General features: G+C 36.3%; 2 protein-coding genes and 1 pseudogene across 6 annotated transcripts; 1 reads left to right on the forward strand and 2 right to left on the reverse strand.

The window, feature by feature from the left end:
* Window positions 1-7,367: 7,367 nt before the first annotated feature.
* Window positions 7,368-12,984, forward strand: LOC145561812 (bifunctional nuclease 2-like). 2 transcript variants are annotated; one of them, XM_081621929.1, is made up of 10 exons: window positions 7,368-7,885; window positions 9,345-9,515; window positions 9,636-9,685; window positions 9,798-9,854; window positions 9,975-10,040; window positions 10,138-10,212; window positions 10,616-10,734; window positions 11,262-11,353; window positions 12,453-12,534; window positions 12,670-12,984. In XM_081621929.1, the coding sequence occupies exons 1-9, from the start codon at window positions 7,573-7,575 to the stop codon at window positions 12,506-12,508; spliced, it is 999 nt and encodes a 332-aa protein (XP_081478055.1). In that variant the 5' UTR covers window positions 7,368-7,572; the 3' UTR covers window positions 12,509-12,534; window positions 12,670-12,984. The 2 variants fall into 2 exon arrangements, with proteins under 2 accessions (XP_081478055.1, XP_081478054.1); XM_081621928.1 differs by having other exon boundaries at window positions 12,680-12,984.
* Window positions 12,985-13,555: 571 nt separating this feature from the next.
* LOC145561811 (phosphatidylinositol/phosphatidylcholine transfer protein SFH12-like) lies at window positions 13,556-18,848 on the reverse strand. 4 transcript variants are annotated; one of them, XM_081621926.1, is made up of 13 exons: window positions 18,701-18,848; window positions 18,244-18,357; window positions 17,399-17,648; window positions 16,865-16,964; window positions 16,506-16,772; window positions 16,292-16,369; window positions 16,013-16,164; window positions 15,804-15,903; window positions 15,616-15,708; window positions 15,419-15,481; window positions 15,124-15,232; window positions 14,047-14,435; window positions 13,556-13,950 (listed from the first exon to the last, which is right to left on the reverse strand). In XM_081621926.1, exons 2-13 carry the CDS (start codon window positions 18,269-18,271, stop codon window positions 13,864-13,866), a joined length of 1,716 nt encoding a protein of 571 aa, XP_081478052.1. In that variant the 5' UTR covers window positions 18,272-18,357; window positions 18,701-18,848; the 3' UTR covers window positions 13,556-13,863. The 4 variants fall into 4 exon arrangements, with proteins under 4 accessions (XP_081478052.1, XP_081478051.1, XP_081478053.1 ...); XM_081621925.1 differs by having other exon boundaries at window positions 18,696-18,848; XM_081621927.1 differs by having other exon boundaries at window positions 14,047-14,432; window positions 18,563-18,848.
* Window positions 18,849-20,704: 1,856 nt separating this feature from the next.
* On the reverse strand, window positions 20,705-22,482 carry LOC145562912 (AAA-ATPase At2g18193 pseudogene; annotated as a pseudogene).
* Window positions 22,483-22,738: the final 256 nt, after the last annotated feature.

A 22,738-nucleotide genomic window follows, 5' to 3' on the forward strand; every position in this document is an offset into this window, starting at 1 on the left:
AATTTGTGATTTTATCTATATTAATAATGATGGTTTGGTAGGTGAGAACATTTTCATGTATTCCATACTTGTTATTTTATAATACGAAGTGGTGTTTAATTAAAACTACCCTTATGGTATAAAGTTAGGAGTAACAATAATAGTGTTACATCACTAAATGGCATGCATGTTCTTTTGAGGAATTGTTTAATTCATCCCAATTTATCCATTTGAAGTTTTGAAGTTATATTAACTTGCTTGAATTTGTGGTCCCTAGATTTATTGATTATGACTTTTTCAAAATTAGTTTTTAGTTTTTGAAAAGTGTTTTATAAAAGCCTAGTGTTTGTCACAAGCTACCAAATTTTCTTTAATTTTTACCATAATTTAAATTTGATTTTACTAATTCAATAGTTAGGTATGTCAAACTCTTATACGGAGTACCAAACATATAAAATACGAGTATCAAGTTTTTAAAGTATGAAACTTTTTTTTTTTTTTTTGATAAACGGCCTCAAAGGCACCTAGCTTTCATTCATCGGGGAATCACGGATTACAAGAGGTAGAATACAACTCGGAAAATCCGATAACCATACTCTCCTATTAGTACCCCAAGGCAAGCAATGAGCAAGCTCATGGGCTACTTTATTACATTCCCTCTTAACAAAGTTCCAAGACACAAAATCAAGAAAGCTAGAAACATGATAAATATCATCTAAAATCAAATGTAGGCTACTTCCTCCCCTCTCTTGCGATTTGATAGCAGTCATCAACCCTTTGCAATCACCTTCAATCTCCAGCCTAGTGAACCCGCAATCCACCGCAGCCTGCAACCCCAAAAGGACGGCCTTAGCTTCGGCTCCCACCTGTCCTCCACTGTCCACGCAGCAGCAAGCTTAACCTCACCCTTCTCGTCACGAAGCACAGCCCCCGCAGAAGCTCCCAAGCCTTCGACAGACCCCCCATCAACATTCAATTTGAGCACTCCCCTTTGAGGTGGCTTCCACTTCGCACCAACAGTAGCACCTCCCCCCGACTTCTCCTCCTTCCCTTCCCCTTCAATCTCTTTAACAAGCTTCTGGGCATACTCCATTGATTGATTGGGATTACAAGGCTCTCCCTCAAAAAGCCATCTATTACGAGCTATCCAAACCACCCAGCAAACAGTCACAAACAATCCATGATCGTCACTCTGCAGCCGAGCCAAGCAAGCTTGTATCCAATCTGCAAAATCATGGAAAAACCCATTCTCTTCCGGCTTTAAAGGACAACAATCCCAAATCATACGAGCCATAACACAATCCCTAATGCAATGAAGCTCCGACTCCTCTGCTGCCTTGCAAATGCTGCACAATGATTCCCTGCTCGGAATATGCTTACTCAACCCGAGTGAAGTGGGTAATGCCCCCCTGCAAGCTCTCCATAAAAACACTTTTATCCTCGGCAAAGTGTTGATATTCCACACCTTATTCCAAATGGTAGAAGAACTCGAACTCGACGCATCATTAATCCCATCACACTCACCACAAATAGCACGATAAGCCGACCGAACAGAGAATTCCCCATTCTTTTCCAAATCCCAACAAACCTCATCATGCGGGAGTCTAATACTGAGAGGAATGGCAAGGATCCTCTCACATTCAAAGGGAAGAAAAATCCCCTTAATAAGTTCAGCATTCCATGTGGCAGTAAGGAGGTGAATTAAATCACACACCCTCATATCCCTTCTCGACTCATCACAAGGCGAAATTATCATCCTAGTCTGGGTATTTGGCACCCACGGGCTGCCCCACACCGGAATGTCCAAGCCATCACCAACCCTCCACCTAACCCCTCGTTGCACAGCCCACTTCACACTCCACAACCCACGCCAAGTGTAACTTGGATTCGTACCAAGTTTCGAGCTTAAGTAGCTTCCATCAGAAAAATAACGAGCTCTCAACATCTTGGCAATCAGGCTATTCAGAAATTTAATAAGCCTCCACGCTTGCTTTGCCAAAAGGGCCACATTAAATAACTTAAAATCCCGAAAACCCAACCCCCCAACCGCCTTAGGTTCACATAACTTCCGCCACGATAACCAATGGATCTTACGTTCACCCTTCTTTTGCCCCCACCAAAAATTCGACACCAATGACCGCAACTCATCACAAAATGAAGAAGGGAATTTGAACACACTCATCGCGTAGGTCGGGATAGATTGGGCAACTGCCTTAATCAGGACCTCCTGGCCAGCTTTAGATAACATTCCCCCCTTCCACCCTTGTAGCCTCTTCCACAATTTCTCTCTAACACCTCTAGTAAGCACCCTTTTTGACCTTCCCACTACCGTCGGAAGGCCAAGATACTTATCATGAATATCCACTTGAAGCACTCCAAGTAGACCCGCCAACTCATTCCTTTTTCTTCCAAGACCCCCTTACTTAAATGAAACTGTTGTCTTCCCAAAATTCACCAATTGACCCGACGCTACCTCATAAGTATGTAAAATCCTCCGAATCGAATTTACCTCATCAACATTTTCCTTCGAAAAAATAATACTATCATCCGCAAACAACAAATGTGAGATTGAGGGAGCAAACGGCGCCACCCTTACACCATGCAAAGTACCATCAACAACAGCTTTATTTAATAACCCAGAAAGAGCTTCCGCACATAAGATAAATAAGTATGGGGAAAGAGGATCACCTTGCCGTAAACCCCTAGACGGAGTAAACTCCCCCGAAGGTGATCCATTTATAAGAACCTCAAACGAGACCGAAGAGATACAATGCATAACTCGGTCAATAAAAGCTTCCCCAAAACCCATTCGAACCATCACAACTTCTAAAAAACCCCATTCCACCCTATCATAATCCTTAGCCATATCAAGTTTCAGAGCTAAGTGACCACCTGTACTTGCCGAATTCTTCATATGATGGAAAACTTCAAAAGCTACTAGAATATTATCTGTAATTAATCTCCCGGGAGTAAAAGCACTTTGATTCAATGAAGTAATATCCGAGAGAAATAATTTCAGACGATTAGCAAGCACTTTAGTAATCAACTTGTACACCATAGTAATCAACTTGTACACCACATTACACAAACTGATAGGCCTATATTCAGTTATTTTATCCGGAGCTTTCTTTTTCGGGATTAGTACAATGAAGGTTTTATTAATATCTCTAGGAATCACACCTCCATTAAGCACACTCAACACCAAATTTGTGACAGCAGGACCAACAATATGCCAATAGGTTTGAAAAAAGAGAGGACACATACCATCCAGGCCAGGCGCCTTGAGAGGGTGCATTTGTTTCAAGGCATCAAGAACTTCGTTAGCAGAGTAATTCGCCATAAGCTTATCATTCATGCTTTCCGTAACTCTCCTATCAACTCCAACAAGAGCTTCATCAAATTCACTCGGATTAGACGTGGAAAAAAGAGAATGGAAATAATCCACGGCTACTCTCTCAATATCCTCCGCCTCTTCATGTCGGACCCCATCCTTCGTGTCAAGAAATTTGATGGTATTTTTTGAATGTCGTTGGGAAGCCTTTCGGTGAAAGAATTTAGAGTTACGATCACCCGACTCGAGCCAAAGGGCTCTTGATCTTTGACGCCAGTAAACTTCTTCGATGTGAAGAAGCTCACTAATTTCCTTCACAACCTTCTTCCTCTCACGAACCTGATGCTCCTCCCTGCCTCCCTTATTCAAAACATTAAGCCTCTTTCTTTTTTTCCTCAACTCCCTAAATACCCTCCCAAACTCCCTGCTACTCCACACCTTCAATTCAGCAGCACATGCTGCGATTTTTGCTTCAACCGAGCCACCCCCAAACTGCCAAGCCGACTCCACTACCCCCTCACAATTTTCACTCTCCATCCAAACTTGTTCGAACCTAAATTTTTTTTCCTGCTGCTTAGCAACCCCACCTCCCACAACCAACTCAAATTTTATAGGTGCATGATCGGACCACTCACGATCCAAATTATGAAGCTTGGCTGACGGGAATAAGGCTTTCCAACTCTCAGTCACTAGGGCTCTATCAAGTCGGCATTGAATATTGTCCACCCCTCTTTGACCATTGTCATAAGTAAACAAGTAACCATCACAAGGCACATCACATAAGCAACAAACATCAATAGCCTCTCTAAAATTCTCCATTTGCCAAATAGCACGGTCTCTACCACCTTTCTTCTCGGAATCATAAAGTATCTCATTAAAATCCCCTAGGCACACCCAAGGTTCATCTCTTTGAGTTGCAAGCTCCATCAAAAGCTTCTAAGAAAGATGTCTATTATGCACTTCCGGCCACCCATAAAACCCAGTCAATCTCCACCAAGTATCTCCCACCACATACTTAACAAGCACATCAATATGATGAATGGACATAGATTGTAATTTCACCTCAACTTCCTTCAACCAAAATAAAGCCACACCCCCCGACCTCCCACTACTATCCACCGCCAAGCCGTGATAATTTGGGAATTTAGCTCGAATCTTAGCCATCTCACCACTACTCAACTTCGTCTCCATAAGAAAAACAAGAGACGGGGCCTCCCTCCGGATTAAATTCCGGAGATTATCAACTGCAGAAGTGTTGTCCAAACCTCTACAGTTGATACTCAAAAGACTCATTGAGCTTGGCGGGGTTGCTCATCCGCAACCTCCGCCACCCGCAATCCAGTAGAAATAGTGTATGTCAGCAATCTCTTACTAGAACTCATCTCCTCCTCTAACTCCTTGTCCACCTCTCGAACACGCTTCCCCAAAAATTCAATGTTGCTAGAACTCATAAGAGTGTCAAAATTGTCCCTCTGTCTAATTATTTTCTTCCAGCTTTTCCCCCCACCTGCCACCTTCTTTCGAACACTCCCCCCTATCAAATCTTTCCCCCCATTATCCTTGGACCCATCATGCTCGACATCCCCAGCCACCACCCCTAAAGATAAATCCTTTGCCCCCTCCTTTAAAATCTCCTCCCCTGTCACTACATCAGAAGCATTAAACACCCCCTCACCATTCTCACACAAAGCTAAAGCAACCTCCTCCTCCCTCAAGACCCTATTTTCTTTCTCCATCTTTTCCTCCAACTCCCTCGTCACAAACAGTTGCTTCCTGGAAGCAAGCACAGCAGCTAGCTCCTCATCCTCCTTCCCCTTACCCTTCCTCGGAGAAGCTCTCAACCACCTACCCCAACCAAGCTTAGTTTTTTTGCTCTCCTCCGACACCATACAACAATCCTTCTCTGAATGCCCTATCACTCCACAAGCGAAGCAAAAATAAGGCAATCTTACATACGCAAATTCAATACACACCGTCCTGCCCCCTTTATCAAGGATGCGTTGGAAGCGGCGCAGCGGCTTAGTGATATTAATCATCACCTTAATACGACGAAAGCGGTCTAGACCAAGGATATCTTCCTCAATTTCAATCGGTTCACCCCAATTTGAAACGATCTCCTTAATGTCAGCATCAGACCTACAATTGAAAGGCAAATTCTTTATTCTAACCCAAAAAGGCGAGTGAAACAGAGGCATCTTGTCAGGTTGTTCATCGCCTTCTACCTCCTTAAGCACCAACAACTTATTATCAAAGCACCAAGGACGCCCCTTCAGAACACGCTCCCTATCCACCCAATGAAAGAATTGAAAGGCAAACAAATTAGGGCTAAGAACCCTAATTATTAATTTATTAGCTAATCCCCAGGCATTAGTCATAGTGTTTTTAAAAGCATCAGTATTAAACGGACGTTCAGTAATCAGTCTACCAATAAGAAGTAAATGGAATTTCTCCTGCTCCGGTAACGAATTGACAGTCCCCAAATCGACGACACCTCCATCCTCCTCGTCTAATTTGAGATTAGCATAACGTTCAGCAAGGTCATTAGCCATGATTGAAACAGAGCAGCAACAAAGAACCAATCAGAAATCAAAGCCGTCCTTACGGCGGCCAAACCCTACTTCCTAGAGAGAAAACCCTTTCTTTCGAGGGAGTTGATAATTCCTTGTTTAACAAAAGGTGACTACAGTACTCAATGTGACTTTTGAGACTCTCTATACAAAGTATGAAACTTTTGATAAATAGCTATATTATTTTCCGTAGTTTTTTTTAAAATAAATAATTACCCCTTACTATTAGTAGGAACCTATGGAGTACCGCTATTTTTTAAAACCATCACTTCGATTTGCACATTTGTCGAGACATAACTTTGAATATCAATATCTTTAATTAAATATTATAAAATTTATTTAAAAAATTATAAAAGTAGATATTGTGACTTATCCAACAACACATTGAGTAACATTTATTTACTATACATTAGTAAAAAATTAAGTCAAAAGTAATATATAAATAGTGTAAAATCCCTAATGATACATTTAAAAAAAAAATTGAAAAGAGTTTAAATTATGCTTAACCTTAATATTTCTTACATGTTGCTACTTAGGGTCTGTTCTGATGAATTGAGCTGAACTGAAATGAACTTATTAAAGCTGAACTGAATTGAATTGAACTGAACTAAACTGAAGATTTTACGAGAGAAGGAAACTAAGATAAGAAGTGAACTGAACTGAACTTATTAGAGCTGAACTGAAAATAAGTTAAAGAGAACAGACTCTTAGGATGTGTTTAGTTCAAATTATTTCATAAGTGACCAAATCAAAGTATACCAAGTCATATCATATTATACCTTTAATTTATTTAATCAATTTGCAAAATTATTAAAAAAAAAATAAAAAAATTTCTGAAATTCACACATTAATATGAAGCTTATAATATCTCATCAACACAATTTTTCCCTTTAAAAAGTTGGGTATAAGTTAAGATTAATGTTCAATCTTATCAAAAATAATAAATTTACTCCATGATTTGAAATAAGGGTAAATACAAGTTTACGTCCAAGATACACAAATATTGTTTATCACATAACATTTTTCACTCTTTTCGTAAATAAATCAATAATTTTTTCAATAAAGCGGGTCTCAAAGTAATGATAAGTGAATAAAATTGTTGATTTATTTACCAAAATGTCATATGATAAATAATTTTTGTTTATCCCAATAATTAATTGGGGCTTTCTCTTAAAATAAACCAGATAAACTGAAATAAATCGAAATGAAGCTGACTTAGGTTAGCTTTAATATACTCTACATAATTCAAGAATCTCTTTGCCTCACCGAGTCACCGGCACAGGCGCACCTACTAGGCTGCCACGGCCCGTGGCCAATCCAATGGAAAAAAAAAAATCCACTCGGGACTCGGGAGTCGGTAGTAATGAATTTTGATGCATATCGTAAATCTTTGTTTCCAAGGCCATTCCAATCTCTTCTGTTAATTTCTCCCGGTTTTTCTCCCCTCAAATACAAATACAGGTTACTTGTTTTGAAAGTGTCGTCTTCATCACAACATTTCCGTCTTCCATTTCCCTCTCTTACAAGTCTTCTCTATATCTCTCTTTCTTCTTCACTCCTCTCTCTTTCTCTTTCATTTTCTCTCTCCTCTTCTCATCTATCCTTCTCAATTCCTCTTCACCGCACCGTTTATTATTAATCACTCCCTCAATCTCTCTCTCTCTCTCTCTCTCTCTTTCCTCAATCGCTGCAAAAATGGCGGCTCTTCAACCTCCAATCGTTTCCAGAATCACAGGAGGAGAGAGAAATCCTGCATATTTCACTACTTTCATGGCCAAACAACTCTGTGCTAATGTCATGTTCATCAATTCTCATTTTTCTGCGGTTTTGAAGACTGATTGCTGCACTAATTCTAGCGGTGCTTCTGTTAGGGTTCGTAATTGTCCTCGTATTCGAACTTCTTCCAAAATTCGGTGTCGCTTTAGCTCACCGAATGATGGTGATAGCATTACTGGTAATTTTGAAGCCGATGATGCTGATTACGTCAATTCTACTGTCCTCGAAGCTGGTATTGTTATTTTTCACTTACTATTCTTATTCTGAATCTTATTTGTTGTTGTTGTTGTTGTTTCCTTGTGAATTTTAATTTCTGCTTGACTTTTTAGTTGAAATTTGTGATAAAAAAATTTCGATGAAATGTCCTGCAATATTCTCGTTATTGATATGATCTGGTTTATTTGTGACGTCGTTAATTTCTGCAAATTCAACTGATGAAATTGAAATTGTGATTTCCTTGTAATTTTCAGATTTGGCTTGTATCACAGTCGTTTAATGTATTAACAAACATATTTTATGTGAAGAGGATTGCTTATTCGTTTTCCTTGCTTGGTTGGATTGCCGTTAGTTTCTCCTGTTGAAGTACTCATTCGAATTAGGCTTTGGCGTGTGTTGATGGTTTCGTGCTTGCTCCGTTTATGGTGATTGAAAACCAACATTTACGTGTTCCAATATAAAAAAGACTAGCTAAAACTTTCAAACGAGTAAATAGGATTAGTTATAAACATATAATGCACATGGGGAGTGCATACTTATGCATGTGAGCATGTGCTTGTATACTCATTGCGGGAGGAAATCTTGAAGTATTGAATCGTATCAAGTACGGGTTCTGTTAAGATAAGCAAATTTGTGTTGTAGATGACATGAGGATTGATGAAAGGAATGTGATGTTCAATATGCTCTAAGCAAACATTAAGTATAAGGACCTCTAATCAACTAATCAAGTGAATGTAGTGCTCTTAAAAACCACATACATCATGGCCAGAAGTCAAGCTGGTCTATTGCTTGAAGCCTCAAATACTTAATCACCAAACAAGTGAACAATAGCAGAGACTCTTTTGTTTACTCAATTACTCCAGCTAAACCAGTAATGATACTATGATAGTTTCTATTGATCCATCTTCCCTTGACTCCAAAAAGTCCTTTAGTAACCAAGTTTTAGGCACACGTTTAAATAAACCTCAAAGTTCTAAATGTTTATATACCTTTATGTTGATTAGTTATATCACTTATATGCTGATGGAGAAGGGGATTTTGTGAGAGAGTGAACCCATGGGCGTCATCATGAATTTGTTCGATACGATGATGCATATATTGCCCTAAGTGAGTAATTGGCTTCCTTTTGCCAAGCTGTAAGTAGCATATATCCCTTTCAAAACTGTTCGATGTAGAGTGCCACTACCATTTCTCTAGAAGACTATAATGCTTATTTGTAGCACATCCGTTCTCTTTTGAATTTCAACTTATTTAGTGTTTGGACTGGAATATCTGTAGTAAGATTGCCTATCATACCCAGCCTCATTTTGGTCTTTGCTAGTTTAAGCTGCCTATAGTCTTTTGCAAAATCCTACCCTTTTGTCTTCTTTCTTATAAGCTTGTACTATGCCCTTAAATAATCCCATTCGTAACTGTCGGTTGACCCTGGCTTAGGTTTGTCACGTTTATCATTGATATGCGGTTTTTCTGTTCAGTTGAAGTGAAGAATGGATCAGATGGTTTTATGATCAAAATGAGGGATGGAAGATACTTAAGATGTGTATATAATCATCCCAAAGGGGGGTATCCACCTGACTACATTTCACACCCTGCTATTGTGCTGAAGCTGGACGATGGAAGCAATATTTTACTCCCAATTATTGTTTGTAAGTTTATCAAAACAAAATTGTTTGTCAATAAAAACTAAGGAAGCTCTTTTAAAGAAATTATACTATTACACCTTTGGATAATTTTGTGACTTTGAATCTGTTACACTCTTATTTCAGTGGAGATGCCTAGTGCTTTGTTGATGGCTGCGCTTCACAATGTTGAGATGGTACATTGTTCCTTCTTGTTTCATGAGTTTTATTGCCCTTTTCCTTTTGGCCTCTGTCTTTTTATATGCACTTTTAATTTAGCGTATTAACTAATGTACCTTAAATTGCTAGGCTAGGCCAACTATGTACCAAATAGTGAAGGAAATGATAGAAACAATGGGATACATGGTAATTTTTTCTCCAGAATTCTTTTCTTACTTTTGAGGCTTCCAAGTGTTATGTATTTCTTTTGACTGATGCCTTGTGCACAATCATTATTGATGAATTTCATCCAATTGTCTATTGAAGGTGAAATATGTTCGACTTACCAAGAGGGTGCAAGAAGCTTATTTTGCAGAACTTTGTGTCATGAAAGTAACTTTATTGAGCTTGTTTTTATTTTATTTTTTGTTTTATGAATTTTATTTTTTCTTCTATTTTTGAGACTAATTAATTTGTTTTTGTCCCATAGATGGATTCTGAAACAGAGTCTCTTAGTTTTGATCTCCGACCTTCTGATGCCATCAACATTGCTGTAAGATGCAAGGTATTCTTTACAGTATTCTAAAACTCTAATAGTCTAGGTTTAGTGAAGAATTGGCTCTGTTTTAAATTCTTATTGGATTACTATGTATAGTCAATTAGTACAAAGATATTATCTGGAACTTGAACCTGTATGTGGCAGTGGTGGTGCTAATGCTTGACAATTTATCTATGTTTATTTCCAAGGAAGAAGGTACAATTTAAAATCTTCTTCTTCGTAACTGACTTGGCAATTGGTACAAGTCTTAGTAATTGTTGTAGCTTTTACAGCATATTTTCCTGGCATCCTGTTTGCTGGACTCTCTAAGTCATGAGACTTGTATGAATGGATGCTATGTGTTTTAGTTAACTGTTTTTTGTGCCTTTTCCAATGTTTGATATCTAAATTAAAAAATCTCTTTTTTCAGGCCCCTATACAAGTTAACAAGTCTTTAGCACTCAAAGATGGTTTGAAAATTGTTGAGCCTACAAATCCAACATTGATACCTCCTCATCCTGATGGTTCTTTGCTATTGGAAATGGATAGGTAAATGGAAAGTTTTTGCATCACTTAAGTCAAAAATCTGTGATTGGCTCCTTAAAGCTGTAATTTCTTCTACAGGTTGAGTTTTTTTTTTTTTTTTTTTTTAAATTTTTTTTTTTAAGTGGGGAGTGTGGGGACATGCAGACAAAGATAACAATACATTTTAGTGTGAAGTAGTTTGTTTGCTCCAATCTTTATATGAAAAATATCGAGTGTCAACTAAGATTTGTTCCCAAGTTGAAATTTTGGGTTATAAAGGGGGTGGGGGTTTTCCATGTTTCTTGTAGATGGCCCTAATCTGGCTAGATTGAAAAACAAAGGTTTCAAAGGAACAATATTTGCTTCCTTGTTTCTTCATAAGATTAAGGGGCTGTTGTAGACTTAATGTACATGTTACTGGTTTGGGACCTTTTTTTTTTTTTTGTTTTTTTTTCAGAATCTTATTTTCATTTACAAGTAAATTGATGGTGTTAGATTTTTGAGTTTGCCATAATTATCTATTTTTTGATAACAACAATAATATGATGCAGACCAGATGGGCAGCCCTGTCCCGAAAGTGAAGAATTTGTCCTTCTACGCAACATGTTGATTGCTGCTATCGAGGAGCGCTATCATGATGCAGGTAAGCTGCATGTTTTTTCTGATAATTGTGATTTTATTGCCCTTCCCTGTCTCTTTGGAGTTTTTCCGAAAATAGAACTATGTCTTATCCTTCAGGGGTATGGCTTGTTATCATGACAACATGCTCTTTTGTTGTTAAAAATTTGCAACAGGCACTAGGAGTTTGATTAATTACAGGCATTAAATTATACTGTAACTTCAGTATATGTTTTTAGTGAAACACTTTGGGGAAGAAAGTTGTAGCAGAACCTGTGAAAAACTGAAAACCATTTTTTTTTCCCATGCCACTACCATATAAGTCCATCACTGGAAACATGCTGCAAGCCATTTGGCTTATTTCTCATTGTGAGGTTGTATAGTGGCCTTACTTCGGATTATTTATAGTGCTAGCTGTTTGTCTGAGATGTTTATAGTCACCTAAAAGGCAATTAGTAATTTAGTATTAGCTCTGTTTTAAAGATGTTTGGCATAAATGTAAAATTGCCTTATTTGGCTATTAGCTGTTTTGGCTTGAACACCAGCTTTTCTCCCAATTGATTAAACTACATTTGATTGACCACATCAATAAGCTAAAAGCCAATAATTAAATTATTTTAAGCCATTTACAAAGAGTAAGGCCAGTATGTTTTTGAAGGGTTGAAGCAGCTAATAGGTTATACGAGTGACATGGCTGGATCTAAACTCTTAAGTCCTATTATTCCTGGATCTGTATTCTCCTGACTCTGGCAATAGATCTTTTGGCATTTCCATATATATTTATTTCATCTTTTATCTCAAAAAGGAGGTTAAAAGATTACTTGCTTCTTGAAGCTTAGCATGGAGCTAACACAATATTGTGTCTAATTTGTACCTTTTTTAAGCTTTTGGTTATGGTCGACAGTTGTACTTGATGTCTTAGAAAAGAAATTTACGTAGCAGTGGAATCAACAAACTTAACATGTTCCTTAAAAATTACTCAGTACTTCATACCTACCTTCCCATATTAAATGCGAAGCTTGGTTGGTTACCATAGTTCTTTATATGCTCCTGCCTGGCTTTTCTTTTCTATGATCGCAACCTATTTGCCCTTCCATTCATGGTTCTATTTACTGTCTATGCAGCCCAATGGAAGGATTTACTCAAGCAGTTCAGGTCCAAACAAAAAAAGTGGACATGACATATTGACATGTTTCGTATCACAATGTCAGTCTTCCCTCACTTCTCCTCTCCTCCTTTTCCATTTTAATACGAAGTAGGGAGAACATACGTTGGCTAGCTGTGGCTCCCAACTTCTCATATCCATCTTCACAAACTTTGATCTGGGACTTATATATGCAGTTATTTGCAGGTATCTTTGTATCTGGAACCAACTGTTGGCCTGACATGCCTTATTCATATGCAAGTTCTATGGGTACTCTGTTCAGTTAATCTGTCATTTAATTATGTGAATATGTACATTATTACATAAAATCATGCAGAAATAATTAGACACATGTATAGACATCCAGATAATTATGTAAAGGCAGCTTGTTGATGATAGTTTTGTTGACATTGGTAAGAATACCTGTATATTCCCCTTTTGGTTAAAAAGGTTCAAGTCCCGTTCCCTTGAATTTACATGTAGATTGTACAGCTATGAAGCATTTTTTTACAGCCTTTGATCTTCAAATGATATAGTTGTTTCTTTGTACAAAGCAACTCAATTTTTCAGCTTACGAAACTGATGTAACCACTTCCTTTTTGATAAATAGAGGTTTGATGACAAAAATTAAAAAAACAGGTTTGGTGTATATTTTGTGTTGGGTTCAACATTAATTTTAAAATTTTGAAAAAAGAGGGTTTTGTATGTCATATACAATCATTGAAAGTAGCAGCAGCAGCTGCTGGCTATCAACAATCACCACATAAGTTTAACCTAACCTCTTTCCCCTTATACAATGATTGAAATTCGCACTGATTTTTTATAGTTCATAAGAATGATGACCGGGAATTACCATATAGGCAATACATATTTTAAAGTGTGTGCCAGAAAAAACTGCTACATTTCCTAATATTAATGTCATAAAGGATAGACTAGGTTTTTCATACCATCACTTTTAAGTCCTTCAGGAAAACTGCCCCTTTTTTAATAACCAGATGTCCAGATTCATAATCTATTTTCGCAAAATATATAAATGGCTTAACAAAAATAAAACATTACTTAGAATGTAGGAAAAGACGGATATGGTTTGTTAAAATCTCTCACTATATAGCAAAATTACCAGGAGAATTAAACAGAAAATTTCAAGGCTCCTAAAATATGGGACACACTTTTTACAACATATTTCCTGAGGGTTACACCAAGATTGATGCTTTTCAGAGATGGGACACAAAAGAAAAAATGACCAAGATTGTTTTTTTTTTTTTTTTTTGGGGGTGGCTATTCGCCTATACTATTGACATTCCCTAAGAAATTCGTGTGTTTGGATCAAAAACACCAAACCTTCTAGCATCATTCTTTCCTTTTTTTTTTTTTTTTTTTTCTGTCTTTTTTCACCAGGTAAAGATCTTCTTCTTCTTCTTTTTCTTATCCATGAATGCTAAGAGCTCCTCTTGCTTTGACAAAGCATCTTCCAAGGCCTAAGATGTATGTGGAAAAGAAAAAACGTGAGTTAAGTATTGATGAGGTAAGATAGGTGCTTCTAATTTGTGGTTATGCTTTAAAAGAACCAATACCTTTTTAGTTGCTGAAAGCTCCTGCTCGAGGGCATCAACCCGATTGGAAGCAACCTGAAGCATTTCCTCTTTCTCGGTGATAGCATCGGGTTTCACAGTCATTGCCATGAGTTTCTCTTCCATGGCTGCCATGCGTTTCATGACAGTCATGAATTCAGCATTGGAGATCCCTGGGGCAGCTAACTCATGGCCCTGAGCTTTAGCCATTGAGTCAAAACAGTACATGGGGGCAGCATAGAGATTGGCATCAGTCATTTTCTTGGGCATGGAACGAGACAATCTCACCATTGTGACTATACCCATAATAAAGGTCATCAAACCAGCTACTATCTGATTGCTAATTCCTTCTGGTGGTTTGAAACTACTGTTTATGCTGTAGCAATCAGCTGCTGTCGGATGAGAAAAACATTTAGACACTTTCTTTCATAACAATAAACAATAAAACACGAGCAACCTCAGATATGAAATTCTTTGTTACGATTCCAAAGACATGCTATTAACAACCCTTCTAGATTCTAATTAAAATGCACTTACATTATTCTAGGTGCAACTTGAGTTAAAATGACTGAAAGGATTCATCTCTGTTAATGTCATTGTGAATACTCATATTACTGCGTTCACAATCAAGAGTGCATCTTCTACTGGTCGGGTTACAACTAAATAGCTTTGCTAAACTTCATTATACTTCTATTAACCATGGAATACAGGGCAATCAATTCAACCAGTTGCCTTTATAAGTGAGGAATTGATGTAACAGCTTGTTTGCAGTTACAGGGAAACTACTGGGGAAGACTATAACTTTTTTGCATATAAGGCTAATATATTCACTAAAACAGAAAAATGCATTTTCTACTGGTTTAAAAGTAAAAATAAAATAAAAAATGCCTTCCCTCAGGTTCCTACGATAATACTTGCTATCTCTAGTTTACCTGTTATCTCTTCTCTTAGAGAAACATTCATCAACTTACTGTTTTGCACTTTAGTTTTAGACAGTTTACATGTCTCTAAGAAATCTTTAGTTAAGTGCTCAGAAAGAATATACATAAATCTGGGCCTAGGAAATGGATCATCATGTACCTTTAACGAGGGCATAGTTGTTTCTGTTCACCATATTGTGCCAAGAATCATCTACTGGCTTAACAACTACAGGAACTAAGCTGTTAGGGCTCACTACCTTGTTATTCTCCTGCCAGGTCCAAAACAAACAAGATGGATAAGTAATGTGCAAATTATTCTAACACCAGTACTAAAACTTTTTGCGGTGACTTTGTGCTTCTCAAAAGAGGGCTAGATACATTATCTATGATGCAGAGAGTACGTTTTTTCAAGAACTTATGTTGTTTGGTTTTCTGAAGGAGCAGGTTATACATACTTCTTCACTAATGGAAGGAAGTTGATGCTCAACATTGGTTTTCGGTGCCTCCTCATTCTGCACCTGTAACACAACAGCCACATATCAGTAGGCCATTCCTCACTGCCAGCGGTGGAAAAAATAGGGAATTTCACAATAGAACTCTAACAATAGCACTGGGTACACAATTCAGCAGTGAATAGGTAACTAAATCAGACCTTCTTGGATGCCTCATCCTCAGGTATTGTCTTCTCCTCACAATGGTGGTGATTTCCATGTTGCTTACACTTTGCTCCACCATTTTGTACTTTCTGCAGATCAAAAGGATTACACTTAGTGCTGTTTCTTTAAGTTGTAGTAGGACAAGCATCAGCACCAATAAACATGATAGGAGAAAGAAAAAGACCATCAATATTTCTGGGTCCTTCCAGGGTCCCCTGTCCGAACGCAAACAACCCCCTTTGTCCACGCAAGAACAGGTGCCTCCCAAAAATTCGGGCAGCTCACTGATGGAAAGTCGAGTGAAAGCAACATACAAATCAATCCAAGAACCGTGTTAGAAAAGACAGAAGATTATGAGAAGGAAAATCTAGAAAACTAAAATTAAAGACTTGCCTAGCATCTATCACTTCAAGTAACTTGCTCTGGTATTTGTTACCAAGAACTGTAATCTTTGCTGTGGTCTTCGGGTCAAGAAAACTCTTGACAGTATTCCACAAAAGTCTAAATCCAGAACCAGCATTTATGATGAACATACGGTTTAGGGTCTGCAAAAGAATGAAAAGTTTTTACAACCATCACAATTCCAACAACTGAGAAAATGGCCCATGATAAATGCCAGAGGAAACTGGAAGTTTCCTGAGAGGCATTATAGTTAATGGCTTTATTCTGCACCTCAGGATAATTGTCACCGTCAATTTTCTGAAGGCGGCCGATCAGGTCCCTGGCAGATTTGTTGAATTGTTTAAATCCCTATGAAAATATTACAGAGCTGATATAATTATTTATATTCTTCATGATTGAACAAAGGCAACATAATCCATAAGTTAAAATCTTGAGCAAAACAAAAATAGAAATTTATTTCCATTGCAAGAAATCAACTACATACCACTCCAGAAACATCCAATATGGTTGTACTTTGATCTATATGCTTCTTGGCAGCGATTGAACAAGATGGAAACTTAACTGCAAAGGTTCTCTCAAACTCCATTACATGATAGTTGATATACCTGTCTATGGTTGTGGCTTGCATCAACTTGATAGCATCTATTTTGCCGATAAGCTCTATGTAAACAGGTCTTCCATCTTTATCTACTCCATGATGTCCTTGAGGGTAGTACTCCAAAACTTCATTGATTTCATGGAAATCAAATTCCTTGAACACAAGAACAAGAGTCAAATTTAGTATGTGTTCACAATGGCATCAGTAGACTAAATATGACACAACTTAAGTTTATAGACATGCACCTCCATAATAGTGTCAGCACCAAATTCCTTCCTCCACTGCAGCATATCAGTCCACATTTGTTTTGTCTTCTCCATATCAAATTTTCTGGCCCTTAGAAATCTGTTGACAATTTAACATTGCGCTCATAAGGTCTTCCACTGAACTCAAAAGTTGTTATTATATCCAAATTCAAATCAACATACCCTGCTATGCAGGAAGAGGCGACATTCTGTTCTTAACACAATATTAACTCCAAAAAATGATGCGGTAAAGTTCATATTTTATATTGCTGAATGAAGGAATACAGGTCAAGTCACAGCTAATTAAGGATGCAGGGCTTGCTTTAAGTAATGAAGAAGCAACAAGTTTCATGGTGACAGTTGGAGTTTCCATCTCAGTTGTATAGAAGGTGAATATACAAACTTCAACAAGCAATATTTTGAATGATAAATTAAATTCTCAAAAAAAAAAAATATATATATATATATATATATATATATATATATATATATATATATATATATAAATATAAATATATTTTAAAAAAAATATACCTGAGCATGACATGATAGTCATCAAATTTAGAAGGCAACAAATCTTCTGGTATAAGAGTTTGGCGAAAATTTTCAACAGCCTGGGCCTCCTCAAAATCATGAATATCTATAAATTCGACAGACATGACCTTACTGCTCCTCCTCCTCCTCGAAAATGAGCTCTTAAACTTGCTAGAAGCATTCATCGCCTTCTTCTTGAAAGATCCCACGGCATTCTTCTTATCATCATCTAAGTTGTCCATCTCAACCACTTCATATCATAAACATACATCCATGTATTAGCATAACAATCATTCCAACTTTAAATTTGGGTTGCATCACTTAATTTCAACTCCACCAATTCAATAAACCATCTTCTTCTTCATCTTCAAGTCAACAATGGATATTAATTTATTACCAAAGCATCATTGAGCTAATGAGCTTGCAATTACATCATACTAAAAAGTTACTCTTATATAATCAATCCCACAAAAACTAGTCCTTCCGTTTCTTAATATTTGTCGTGTTAGACTTTTTTTTTTACACACTTTTCAATGCACATCTTCAACCAATGGTATATTTGATTACCAGCAATTAAAATTATGAACTGTTAATATTCTGAAACATTGAAAGTTTCAAATAGCTACAAAATTACTGTACTAAACAATATTTAACATCAACCTTAATTCCCATATCATTAACAATATCATATAGTAAAAAATTTGCTAATTTAATCAACTATTATCCAAACAAGGCAATTGAAGTTGAAGATAAACATGGAATTAAGCATATGCTAATCAAGATTAAAGAACAAACCCTAAATGTGATAATTTTTTACCAAAAAAAAAAAAAAAAAAAAATATTACCTCGGTCAACAAATGAAACATCAGCCATGGTGCTAAGAAGACGAATGATCCAGGAGGAAGAGTAGAAGAGGAGGATTATCCAGCGGTGCTACGAAATTATAGATAGATAATTTCCTGTAATATAGACAAATTTATATAATTAGTTCACATTATTAATTATTATGCTCTTCATTATTAAAGCATATCATATAACTCCTATTCTCCTAACATATATATTAAATAATTAATTAATAACGCCTGTTATTAAAATAAATAACCCAGAACAAAAAAAAAAAAAAAAAAAACGAAAATAAAAATTAAAGAGGGGATGAATTATTACTAGCTAAATGTACAAAAATTGAACGGCTTCTGAGAATCTAACTCATTTATTTTTGTTAAAAGAATTATAGGAGGAATAATTTGAAGAACATGGAGATTTGGGCGTTCAATAATAGAGAAAGTGATTAAATTACCTCACCTCTTTCAAAAAAAAAAAAAAAATGAATTTTGCAAAAAAATTGGGGGAAAAAGAAAAATGGAGAATAAATATGTCCGAAAATGGTGAAGAGAAGAGTTTGACGAAATCGTTGGTAGTCCTCTCCATTGTTACAGGTATTAACAGAGTTTGAGAGAGATAATTGTGCCTTTTTTTTGGGAGAACAACAACCAATTTAATTTTATTTTAATTATTAATATAACATTATTATAATCTTATATTAATAAAATAATAATGTTACCGCGCAAAAGCCAAACTTTAGTGGCAAACTAACGGTTCTTTTAATTTAGTAGAGTGATTAAGGTTAAGGCAAAGGTTTCCTTAATAACTGGATTAGGTCGCGTACCATAAACGGTAATTCGACTACTTTATAGAAAAAAATTGTACTATTAAAAATAACATAGATAAAGTACAAGTATAATACGGAGTATATTTTATCTTCTTATTTTGCATATATAATAAAATACTCCCTCCGTTTTTAAATACTTATTCCATTTCTCCATGCGCGGAGTTTTAGGAGAAATTGGAAAAAGTAATAAAATATGAAGGTAATGGAGTAGGTTTAATAATAAAAATTTGTAAAAAGCAAAAGTAGGGCATAGGATTGAAGGAGAGAGAGTACGAAATTAAAAAAAATATGACTTACGTTGGGTTCACTAGGTGAGAGAAATGAATTAAATATTGTAAAAACATTCCAAATAAGGAAATGAAGCAAGTATTTAAAAACGGTCGAAAAAAAAGGTAGAGCAAGTATTTAAAAACGAGGGGAGTATAACAAAAGAGTCAATTAGACAAATGTGTACCTTAAAGCTATATGTTAGGTGATCAATTTGTGGGCCTCTTTTCATTTGTTACTACTTCCTCCGTTTTTTAATAGTTGCAACACACATTTTTTCATGCTATTTAAGAAAAATGAGGTTCACATAATGTAATACACTTTAAAATGGGGTGAGAGGTTTTTGGAGTATAATTTAGTGGGCCATATGCTTTAAATAAGAGAAATAGTACAACTTTTTTCCAAAAACTTTCTATTTATAGTGTGTTGCAAGTATTGTGACATTTTCATTTTAGGAAAGTGTTGCAAGTATTAAAAAAAGGAGGAAGTATAATTGATTATAGAGGCCCTAATGGGCTTGTTTAATAGCTAGCTCAAAGTGGGCCATTTTAAGTTGGTAAAGTCTGGTGGTAAATATCAAGACGTGGGAATCGATTCAATTGAATATAGGTTAGAAAATTTAAGCAATAACTAAGGATCTGTTCATATTTACTGAATTGAGATGAACTGAACTGATTGGAGCTGAACTGAATTGAGCTGAACTGAATTGATTGGAGTTGAACTGAACTAACTGAATTGATTGGAGCTGAACTGAACTAACTGAATTGATTGGAGATGAACTGAACAGAATTGATTGGAGCTAAACTGAACTAATTGGAGCTGAACTGAACAGAATTGAACTGAGCTGAAATGAATATGTTATGAAAGAAGGAAATTAAGAGCCGAACTGAACTGATTAGAGTTGAAATGAACTGAATTAAACTGAAATATTAAGCTGAAGTGAACAGACCCTAATTGTTTGTCTCGTGATTTTGTATATAATGATGGAAAAATAACATTTGGAGTATATAATCAGGTGTGCGGCTCAACAGAAAATAATATGTTAAATATTTGAGAGAGAAACTCAAATTTTCAAATTCCAAGATACAATAATTTAAGAGGATGTTTCTGCTACTAAAAACCGTAACTCAATTGCAATTTTTAGTGGGTTCAAGTGTTCAACCAGTTTGTTTGTTAGCCTTCCTACACAAGAAAAACCAATTCACGTCATATGCCTAGTACCTCAATTTCTTTGAAAAATAAGAATCCAAAATCAACATTAAAGTAATTTAGCAATTCACTGCCTGATTAAACATGATGAAAATGTGTTTATTATTTTTTTTTATTATTATTATTAATTGAAGTTGAATGCAAATCCTTCCTAGTTCCTACTAGGTGTCCATCAGATTATATATGACTTCAAGTTCCTTACATTCTCCTTTGCTCTCTTTTCTTTCAAAATGCTTCTTCTTGAGCAGTTGCACAACTCCTTTAAGAGCAGTCTCAGCATCATCAGCTCTTAGTAATTCCTCTGAGATTTCAGCTGCAGTAACATTCACAGTTTGGAACAATGTCTCAATCTCTCCAAAGAGAGGGTGCTCATCATTAAGCGCGATTTCCAGGTAATTGGATGCAAGTATTATAAAACCAGGCATAGTGAAGTAGGACATATGTATGTGCACATCCATCCGCCCTGGTCGTAACAAGGCAGGGTCTAGCTTCGCCTTGTGGTTGGTGGTGAAAATAATAATCCTCTCGTCTCCACAACTTGACCATAATCCATCAACAAAATTCAGCAGCCCTGATAGTGATATCTACATTAAATTGCAGCAAAATTGTCAGACTATACACATATATAACAATGTGCATATAACTTATGTTTTGTACATTAGTTTTTTTTTAGTACCTACCCTTGTATTCATTAAATGTACATATAACATACTCTGTAAGTCCGTATATATTTCATGCTGTATTCATTACATGTACCAATGTCAATTACATTTTTCTCTGTTCTCTTCAATTGGATTTTGCTGATAAAAAAAAATTGATTTTTTATTAAAATGTACTTTTTCAATTTATTGATACAAAACATATTTGTATGCAGAACAATGACTCCTTTTATCTCTTAAATGTTCATATGATTAAGTAAATTGGTAATAAGCAAAGGAAATTGTAATAAAGAACATACCTTAGATGTCTGATGCTCATTAACACGTACATAGTCCTCATTATTGTCGAATGAGCCGTCCAAATTCTCTCTGCAGCTTGGCAACCCAAGAGTACAATCAATATCCTCAACAACAAGTATGGACTTATTGCTTGTTCTTAGCATAAGGTTCCTCAAAATCGCGTCATTCTCCACTTGACCAAGCTGTAAATCATAGATATCAAACTTGAGGAAGTTAGCCATAGCCGCGATCAAGCTTGATTTTCCTGTGCCTGGAGGACCATAAAGCAAGTACCCTCTTTTCCAAGCCTTCCCTACTTTTTTGTAGAAATCCTTCCTCTGTACAAAACGATCCAAATCATCGGTTATGTACTTCTTAACCTCGGGATCCATAGCCAAAGAATCAAATGTAAAGGGGTGCTTGAACTCAACTGAGTGCCAATCCGAGTAGGTTGTAAGTGTATGTAAATTCAACTGTTTTGCATTCTCCTGCATTTCATCATTTAATTTAAGTATGTAATGCAAGTAGGAATTTAAGACCTCTTTATACTTATCTTCAATGACTAATTCGAAATGTGGCTTTTCTTCCTGCTGGTTGGTGTTCTCTTTTGAGGAGATTATGTAGTGCCACACAAGCTCCTTACCTTCAAAGTTATCTGTGAATTGCTCTCCCTGTGCTAACTTGAATTTAAGAGTGTCTTCAGCATTTGGACGACTTACCTTGAGGCGGCTAGCAAATTTGCTGATAAGCTTGTTGCACAAATACCTCTCACAGGCCTCAAAGACTTGGTTATTATCGCGGTATGGGGTGTCATCTGATTGCTCGATTACTAAGGTAAATGAGGAAGGAGATGACCTTGAGTTGTTGAACCATTGCTCGAGTTTTTCAGCAATGTAGTCTCTAACTCTTTCGGGTATGAATTGAATGTATGCTTGTTGGAAAAGAGTGATGAAAGTTGATAAGGTTGCATAGGCTGAGAATATTGATGCTACTGAAGGCATGTCTGTCAGAGAGTTCATCATAGCTTTAATTTGTTTGTTAGAGACTGATTAATTTGATAATTTTTTCAGAGGTATTTTAATTCATGTAATTCTTTGATTTTATAATCTTTTTCTTTGGACATATAAATCAGAAAACTTGGAAATAAATCACTTGTGATATTGCAGATATCATATTTGCTGGAGGATTTGCAAAAGAATCAGGTAATGTGATTTCTTTCCTTATCTGAAAGATATGTAATGGCATTGCTTTTCTAAG

The sequence above is a fragment of the Chenopodium album genome, chromosome 10 (genome assembly GCF_948465745.1).
Source record: "Chenopodium album chromosome 10, dcCheAlbu1.1, whole genome shotgun sequence".
Classification (NCBI taxonomy): Eukaryota; Viridiplantae; Streptophyta; class Magnoliopsida; order Caryophyllales; family Amaranthaceae; genus Chenopodium; species Chenopodium album.